Raw genomic sequence first — 10056 nt, forward strand, 5'->3', positions numbered from 1 at the left:
ATGTTTGTTTTAGTTTTTGCTTAGTTATTGCTATTGCCACCAAACAGATACCGTATGTAACATTATAATTCCATACGTAAAATTTTACCATATCTCGTAGCACGTTCACATATTCACCACGCCCACGATTCTCGATTACCAAATATAATTTCTCAAGATTTCTATGAAGATAACGCTCCAACAAAATAATGAACCATTTTGATATACATAACTTAGGAAACGATAAGATGTAGAGACACTGCGCAACGTCGTGTTTCGCGCTCGTTCCAAGAGTAGTATATATTTTCTAGTGTAGTGTCAGTTTTATCTCATATAATATTCTATGTTGTATTTATACGTTTCAGTTTTATGATGCACGTTAAACAACAGAAGCGGTTGATAGACTTAAGCAGTTTCGGAGCGAGTCCAGCAGTATTTCATTCCTTGCTTTCCTTCAAAATAAGTTTAAGACGGGGGAACATTAAATTGTAAGAGATTAGTGTTACGTAAAATTTGCAGTCTTTTTGTGCGCACAAAAGTATTTTTCAAAACAATCACTAAAAAAATGTTTTTGTATATATTTTATATTACTGCTAATGATCATCGAACGCCTCGCAACGATAAAACTTTCGTAAATGCTATCTCTAAACAAATTTCGTATAAATTAATAAAATATTTAACCGTTCTTTATATGTAGAAAACACCTGAACAGCGTGGTGTAACAATATTTCTTAACGACGGATAAAGAAACCATCAACGAAGGAAAAGAATAATAAATCCTACAGTCAATCTAGTGTCACGGCGAACGTTGGATACCCACCTTGTAAGGGCATACAATAAATGATTGTTGCAGATTGTAGACGAGAAGAATTGGAGATTCCTCAAATTTTGTCACCAACAACCTAACGTTAAAATTCAATTTAAAAATTTTCACCATCTGACTTTCGTGCTTAGCTTAATGCGGCCGGGATCTTACACTGAACAAAAATTTGCAAATTGTATTAAGCCTGCAAAACTGTTCCAAAGAGATTGACAGAAATAGTTTATTCCTATCCCTCAACTTTCTATAACATATGCAATGAAGAATAAATTACCTGGTTATTAACCCGCAACTAATAATTAAAAACTCATCACAATGCCACGTTGTGCTGCATTATAGTGATACCTCTATATAAAGCTTTTAGAAACGAACGCAAACGACAAGAGTTCTTTTCTTAAACATCATGAAACTGTATAAATTTGAGGATTTCGTTCGCTTAGCCAATCTTTTTTATACGAGTCTTGGCATAGAACCTTATGCTTTGGGGCAATCGACGAAATGGCAAATATTATTCCGTTATTTAATTTTTTATTTTCAAATAATCAATCTTAGTTCGATGGTGGTGTGTGAAGTCACTTATGTATTTCTGGCTTTCCGGAATGACAACAATTTTCTAGAGGCCACCATGATCATGTCCTACATCGGTTTTGTATTGGTCGGCATATTTAAGATGTTATCGATTTGGCGTCAAAGATCATTGCTTACTACCTTTGTTCAAGAATTGTTGCACATATTTCCTGAAACACCCGAACAACAGCGCCTATATAACTTGGACATTTACGTACGCCAGTGTACCCGCGTTACGGTTTGCTTTTCGTTGCTATATATGTTGCTTATTTGGACATACAATTTGTTTGCTATTCTACAATATGTAATCTACGAACGTTGGCTAAAGTGGCGTGTAGTGGGCAAACAATTACCTTATACCATGTATATATTGTGGAATTGGCATGACCATTGGTCCTATTACCCTTTATACGCATTGGAGTGTATAGCTGGTTTTACTTCGGCTGCTGGCCAGATATCCTGTGATCTGCTATTATGTGCTTTTGCCACTCAACTGATAATGCATTACGATTATGTCTCCCGTAGCTTGGCTATGTACGAAGTTAAATTTCGTCAGAAATTTACCGAGCCAAGGAAAGCAATGGCCGAAGATATGAAATTTCTAAGAAAAATTATTGCTTATCATGCTAACGTATTAAGGTAAGTGGCTTTTCAAAGCAATCTTTTGCAAACATTTTTGCTTTCCTTCTCTTCCTCTTATTTTCCCGTCTAGCCTGTCTGAGTTAATGAATAAGGTGTTTGGTGTGGCTTTATTTTTCAACTTTATGGCCTCATCGTTTGTTATATGCTTTGTCGGCTTTCAAATGACGATGGGCGCCGATCCAGACACATTATTTAAATTATTTTTATTCCTATTTACGTCGGCTAGTCAAGTGTATCTAATAAGCCATTATGGTCAGCAGTTAATTGATGCGGTAAGTTAACTCAAGGTAGGGTTTTATAGCAACGCACGAAAAATTGTTTAAGCGAATCGTTTTATTAAAATTCTGGAATTTGAAAGTAAATGCCATAGATTTGAATAATTTTAGCGATGTATGCGATTAATTTTATAGTCTTAACATTGCGTCTTAGCTAAGGTTAGGTCTCACTGGTCGGACAACATGAGGTTTACTTTGCACGTGTATATAGGGTGATGTACTAAAACGCGATTTAAAGTTTTAATTACGATAATTTCGATATTTAAACATTTCGATACACAACAAATTGATTCAAATATATTTAATTAATACGTATACTAGTAGCTAAGATCAAAGAGACCAGGTTCACATTTACCAATCTTCGATGCCACAATAATCTTAGTTTAATTTTTCTGTGACATCTCCTGTCTCCCTGTCCTGTCTTGGCCCAAGAAAACGAATTAAGTTAAAGCTTAGGTAATAATAGTTCCTGAACTAATTGGAAATAGTTGACCATTTGGTTACTTTCGAAAGTAAGTTCGTTGAAAGACGAATGAAATGGAATCAATGTAATCGTCTACTTACACACCTAAGAAATTTTCAGAGTTTTAATATAGCAACAGCTGTTTACAATCAGCAATGGTATAATGCTGACATCGGCTATAAGAAAATGCTGGTATTAATAGCGACACGTGCCCAAAAACCGGTTGAACTACAAGCAACTAAATTTGTTTTAATATCTCGAGGCACCATGACCGATGTAAGTGTTATAAAAAATATGAAGAGTATTTTTGCTAATAAACACGATTATTGCTTCCTAGATTATGCAACTTTCCTACAAATTTTTTGCTCTACTTCGTACCATCTATGCTGAATGAAACACACGTTTATAACAGTATCTGCGAAACGTACCGACAAATAAGTGTTTTGTGAAAAACCTTATTGTATTGCCTTAAGCGTGTAACTAATCGTATTAGATTTTTAAGAGATAAAATCATCAAAATTAATAAACAATTAACTATAGAATATTTAAGCATTGCGTGTGCAAATTACTGAAGACAACTGGAAGTTTCATGAATTTTACATGACGAATCTGAAGTATTTTTGGCTTATGAGAAGTTTGATCACAGTTCATTTAAAGCCATCTTTTTTTATTTATCATAAGACGAGACCTATCACTGCACTCATACTGATTATTCGACTGTGATAATATATATATTTTGGTTGGTGCATGTAGAAAATTACAGTTGTTTTTATATTCTTTTTTTTAGTTACCAATAGCGTTGTGTAGTATTGAGTAGAAAAATTTCTCGATAATGAACATTAACTAGTAAATAAGAAATAAATAATAGCTGTAATAATTAGCTGTTTTGTCTTCTGTCAATCAGTACTTTTAAGTAATCATCTTCAACTTCCTAAAAAGAACAATTAAAGGGGTTTTCTTTTTTTCGACAATTTCTGTAAAACGGGCACCGATTATGTGCAGTGTGATCTGACTTTCATTTTCTAATATCGATCTTTTTAACTATATGTATACACAAGATTGCGAAAAGCATTCTGTCAAAATTGTCAAAACCAGTGTAAGCAAAATTGCTCACGCTTTGTGTTAGTATTGGTTGTATAGGATTGCATTTATAAAAGAAAGCGTCTGTAAATTGAAAATAAAATAAACTGTAAACAATATTGTTTAATAACAAAGAACTGAATCAAAAAAATTTTTTATTATTTTTATTGTTATTATTATTATTATAAATTTAGACAAAGAATCAACTCTAAGACTAAAGTCTTAAAGCACTAGCATCTAAGGCTTTCGGCTTTATTAAAACCTCTACCGCACTTGAGATTTGAACCCACGACCATTCGAGACTCTTGCCTACTTGGCCACTCAGGCGGTTATCTATAATTATATTCCTTAAATGTAGGATTATTCACAATTTATTTTTTTTGACAACACTTTTAACTGCTCGACTTGAATATTCTTTTTCTACTTTAAGGAATTGATTATTTAGGAAAATGACTTAGCTGGAATGAATTAGTTTTGGGATTTTCGTAACAATAATAATTAATACTCGTAATTCGCAAAGCTTATAATTAATTGTCTTATAATCAGTGCTTCCCTACATCATCATATACTGCCACTATCAATCATAAAGTGCAAAGGAGCGACAAATAAAAACAAACTACTCTAGATATATTGGCCTTATCGCCAACAAGTCTAATCTGTTTTACCAAACAACAAAAAAAGGCAATTAAGTTGTTATTAAATGATCAAATGATGTGTAGAAATATCTTCAAATCTGCTTACCCTACCTGAAAATATGTGAGTAATTGGCTTTTATATTTGTGAACAATGTAAACTAAAGCATACATATTGTTACATGTACATTTTCCGAAAAATTTTCCGTATCAAAACAGGTTTTTGCAATGTCAGGCGCTACGCAGCTGTACCATTCAAACACTTTCAGGTTATAGCGGATACTTTTAGAGCCGTGGTTATTGACGCCGTACAGGAGCGAAGCCAATCCCATCAAACAAATCTAACGATACGCAGTGCAAGACAAGGAATATTGTGGAGAAATGCATTCGTGTGTATATTATTATTATTATTTTTATTGATAAAAATTTAGCCAGCAACATAGATTCTAAGACTAAAATCTTAAAACACTAGCATGCGTCTAAAGCTATCGGCTTTATTGAAAACTGTACCATACTTGGGATTTGAACCCACGACCATTGAATTATAAGCTGAGAATTTTCGCCGACTCAGTCACTGAGACGGGCAGATAACGGTTTGGTGTGTACAAGGGTTAATATTAAATTCATTTTTCCAAAATATAAATTGGGCTATTTTGTTTTTCAAGGAAGATGGGATACGTTTGTGCAGCCATTCACAACATTTGCGTGCACTATAAAGTGCAAATTCCGTAAATTGAGGATTTAACATCTGCTGGGCCCGCATCTTATTTTGACGACGGTGTGAACGTTTCGCTAAAGGGCTCCCAGCTGAGGTAGATAAGTGAGAAAATAACAACCAACATGCCTTCTGCACTTTCATATCGAATTATAATAAAATAAACAATATAAGGGACAAATCCGCTTTTATGAAAATTCAAAAGTTGGGTTTAGTTTTTTAAGAGCAAATTAAAAGAAAAAATTTCCTTTTAAAGCTTAATCAATTCGTTAATTTATAAATATATAAAATAAAATTACAAAATTCAAAGTTCAAGCTTGCAATGAAAATAATGAAAGATAATAAAAACTTAAATTGAGTTAACTTAATCCAATTAAATCGTTTTTTTCCTTGGTTAGCTGTAACCCGCTACGATTGAACGAATTAAAGTCATCTGTCAAAGCTCAGAGCCTTTCCGCACTTTTTGTGCTCTTATCATAGTATGAATACTTGCCAAACAATAATTATTTTTATTAACAATTATGTGATGAAATGAGAATCAAACATTTACTGAATTTTGTGTCTTAGCAAAAATCTCAACTTTGAGTCTTTGCTAAATTATAAGTCTTATATAAAATGAAACAAAACAAAAAAAATAAATATAAAAATAAAATAATTGTAGAAAATAGACACGAATTAAAATTCTAATTTTATAATTAAAAAATCAAAAAACGTTGCATTCATTACCACAACATGCTTTGCTTTGCTCTTATTAGAATGTGAATCACAATATATAAAAAAGGCAGAGATAAAGAAAAAGGTAAGTAATAGAACAAGCAAAACTATAATCCAAATACATGAATTTTAATTTATGCGTTTACTTTTTAAATTATGATTTAATAAACCTTGAATTCTTATTTTGACATTCCCCAAAAAATTTTTAATTATTTTCTTTTATGTAACAATCTTTTATTTTGCGACTACCAGAAGGGAAAACCATCGAAGAAACGGCACCTTTTCCCAAAATTTTCGAATATTTATCATTAAGGTTGTACCTATGAATTGGAATAAGTACATTTCGTAGCATTTTACTCTATATACATTCCAAAGTGCTACTCGATAGCAAATTTGTGATCAACGAATGTTTTCTCTGATTGAGAATTTGGAAATAACTAGTCTCTATACTTTATACAACATATACTTGGCTTCCTTAAGAAGTAATCAACGGTCTCGTCTGATTTGACATTATTTTCTTGAAATGTCTGTGAACCCCTATTTCGTCGTAATATTTGATTTACAATGTCCGTTACTTAATGTTGGACTAACTGAAAAATGAAAAATCAACAGATTGTTAACTTTTACATAAGTTTTATAACAATCTATATAAGGTAAATAATATTTCTATGTTGGACACCCGCACGGTGCGTGGAGAAACTGAACTCTTCTCTAAACCGTCTAAATCAGCCAATCAGAAATCGTTTATCTGATATTTTCTTTCTTTATTTTTCCGTACAAACGGTCTGATTTAATCTCACCTGAACTGTACACATATTTTCCAGTTTACTTGTAAAATGAATTCGTTCACAAGTCCATGCAGTTCAAAAATTTTAAAATAGACACGATTAAAAACTGCTCTAGTTAGCTGATTGTTGATGTGCTGAACAACAAAAGAAGAACAAAAATAGAAAACAACCTCGAAAATATTGCCAAATTAAAACATTAAGTTTAAGCTACATGTTCGATTTCAGGTACTTTTGTAGAATTTTGATAAGTCGTCTTTCATATGTAGCGAAATAGCACTAGAGCCTTTTCTTGAATAAAAATTATCAGATTCCAAAAGTAAAAGGAATGATTTACTATTATGGCTCGACTTTTTAGAGCATATCTGACGAATAAATTGCAAGGATCTTGACTTCATAGTTTCTTGGACACGAATTAAAGGATCGATCAAGTAAGTATGTTTTTGTTCAATCTGACAAAACCAGACATACTCCTTCGCAAGATGTCATGGACTCCGAAAGCAGGATCAGTAGGGATGTCACTGCCTGGACCATTGCATTGTCTAGAAGAGTACAAGGTGAATATGCTTTTGATCTTTGTAAATCTGAGATAGAGAAGTGTATTTGTAATCCTGATTCCTACACCCAATAAGAACATAACACACCAAGGTATATCGGAAAATATAAGCAACCGTCATGACTATTAAACGCAAATCCGAAAGTTGGAATTAATACATACATAAAGCCGCTGTGTACTATGAAATGCGAATAGGCGAAACAACTGAAAATCGCACAGACTACCAATGCATATCTCAGATTTGACCGACTTATTTTCTCCTTGAAAATATCAAAAGGATGTTCCAAGAAAAAAAAGAAAGAATCATATTCGAAAATTTAATTCAGAATCATTGATGAATTGAATCGAATCCCATAAAAAAAAATTTTTTTACTTAACTTTTGCAGTTGTTGGCCGATGTTGGCCTGCTTATAAACATGTATGATATGTTTGCCGTCGGGGATATTTTTCATGGTAGAGGATATTTAGGAATATATTCAAATGTGAAATCTGATCGTTGCAAAACAAATAAAACTAAACGAATAATATAAACAAACAACAATGTTAATAATTTATTTATTTTTATTATTTGAAATTTCTTTTACAGTATTGTTACAAAACATATTCTATTTACTTTAATAAATAAAATTTAATCAATTTATATTGATTTGCACAAAAATTGGCTTTGCCAACCTACGGGCTAGTCAGGCTAGAAGGATGGATAGTACAGGCGAGTACTACCTCAATGATCCGCCTTTATGTTACCTATGTTAATACACCCCCAATACACACCATCTACTCTTATAAATACGGTCTTATCAATTCATATTTCGAAATAATGTCATCCAAGCCACTTTGTAATTTTTCCGTGCTATTTTTCAGTTTGCTATCATCGTTTACGTTTTGAGGACATACAGCATATGTTCATCACTTTAAGCTCTTTTTTAAGACAATTATCTCCAGTGTCACAGAAGAAATAGCAAAAATTTTAATTAAATACGTTTTTTCTGTACTTTAATAAATCATTTACGCTTTCTGTAAGGTCGACTAATTAATTACTGTGATGTTTGCTAATCACGTCTTTATACATTCCCATAAGTTCAGATGAATTTACCTCGCTAAATCTTGAAACTGTAGGATATTTCTAGGATTTTTAAAAACAATTATATATTTTGAATTCGATGAAATATTTCTTGCGTGCGACGATCTATGAAAAATGTTCTGCGTTAGAGATGTTTGAGAGTTCACGAATGTCACTTTGGTTTTTAAGTATTTATTAAGATATTTTTGTTTCTCTCTTCACACAACTAAATCCTAATCATGGCCATTCAAAAATAATAGTATATCAGCTAAGCAGGAATAGACTATTACTTCGTGCCTTTAAACCGTGAATAAATGCAACACAAAAATGATTTTGATTTTTACTCTTCCCATTTAATTTCTTTTCACCGAACGGAGGTCTAAATAGAAAGTAGTTACCTACAACAGAATTTTCACTCACGTGTGCTAAATCTTTAATAAAAATTTGTTTCTGGTTGCCATGACAATACTGGAAATCAACAAAAGCGGACGTAGGTTTAGTTATGCTGGACATACCTTCATGAGTCACTGCTAAATACTGAGTTGATTTTATATAATTTTGGGGTTTATATTCTAAAAAAATCACGTCACTTTTAATACTCAGTTATGTCGTCTCAATAAATGGATTACTTATCGCAAAGTGCTCTGGAAACTCCGCGTTTACCAAAAAGGATATAATTTCAATCAATTAATATTTGGTTTAGAGTATTTCATCAATTTAAAACCAAAAATTAAAAATTAGTTTAGAGTATTCCATCAACTTAAAATCTAAACTTAAATGTATTTTTTCACTTTCAAGAAATTTTCAACCAGTCTTATAGCTGTATGATAATAAATGCGATTTCATTGGTTTCGCCGGGGAGCAATGCATTCATTTAATGGTAATCTATGAATAGATAACCAAGATTGGATGAATTTGAGGAACCAGAGAGCATCCTAGAACATCCAAATGTAGACAAAATTGAGCGTAATTTTAAACATAAAAAGAATGGACGTGTCTCTCAATCAAAGAGAAGATAGGATAAAACTTGATGCTGGAACGTGGAGATTAACTACGAAGAGCAGATGTTGCCAGTTGTATATAATTTTTCCAAACCTTTTCCAAAATCAAAGTTTAAAGTCGGAGTTTATGTAAGAAATAGTAAATTGCTTACATCATTAAGAATAATAAGGAAAATGAAAATTAGGATCATTTAATGAGTACGAAAAGTTCGTGACGAGAATGTCTATTTGGTGGAAAAGGTATTGGACAAGAAGGGAAGCAACTTTTTTTGTAAAATTATTGGGGTTTGATGAAACTCATAATTCATTGGTTAACAAAATTCAATCACTTCGATAAAAAAGTATAAGATCAAAGATTAATATTAAAGTCTAAATTTAAAAAACCCCCAAAAATTTTCAATGCTCATTTTCTTTTTTTTTTTTTAGATTTATATACACTATTTTATATATACCTATTATTTACACATTGCTATTTATGTCTTCTGATTACTATTTTATAATTTCCCCATGCTAGTATGGAAATCTTATTATCTAAAGTACATAGTTTATCATCTAAATAATTGAACGCAATTTTTTGCAGATCTTTTTGAGATCTGCTTCCTATGTCCTCTGTTCACCATAAAGAGTATTTCTATTTATAACGCAGTGTTTATAATTAGTGTATTTTAGTTCGTTAGTTACACATTTTTCCCTTTTTAATTTTTTGGCTTCTTGTTCTTTATTATTATCCCATCTTTTATCAAACCTAATACTTTTTTTGTAATTAG

General features: G+C 31.8%; 1 protein-coding gene across 1 annotated transcript; it reads left to right on the forward strand.

Annotated features, from left to right (window-relative positions):
* Positions 1-1202: 1202 nt before the first annotated feature.
* Positions 1203-3140, forward strand: LOC119642093 (odorant receptor 85b-like). Its single transcript, XM_038041067.1, has 4 exons — positions 1203-2005; positions 2079-2280; positions 2867-3022; positions 3084-3140. Exons 1-4 carry the CDS (start codon positions 1203-1205, stop codon positions 3138-3140), a joined length of 1218 nt encoding a protein of 405 aa, XP_037896995.1.
* The last annotated feature ends 6916 nt before the right edge of the window (positions 3141-10056 follow it).

This window comes from Glossina fuscipes, unplaced genomic scaffold, assembly GCF_014805625.2.
Source record: "Glossina fuscipes isolate IAEA_lab_2018 unplaced genomic scaffold, Yale_Gfus_2 213, whole genome shotgun sequence".
In the NCBI taxonomy this organism is placed as follows: Eukaryota; Metazoa; Arthropoda; class Insecta; order Diptera; family Glossinidae; genus Glossina; species Glossina fuscipes.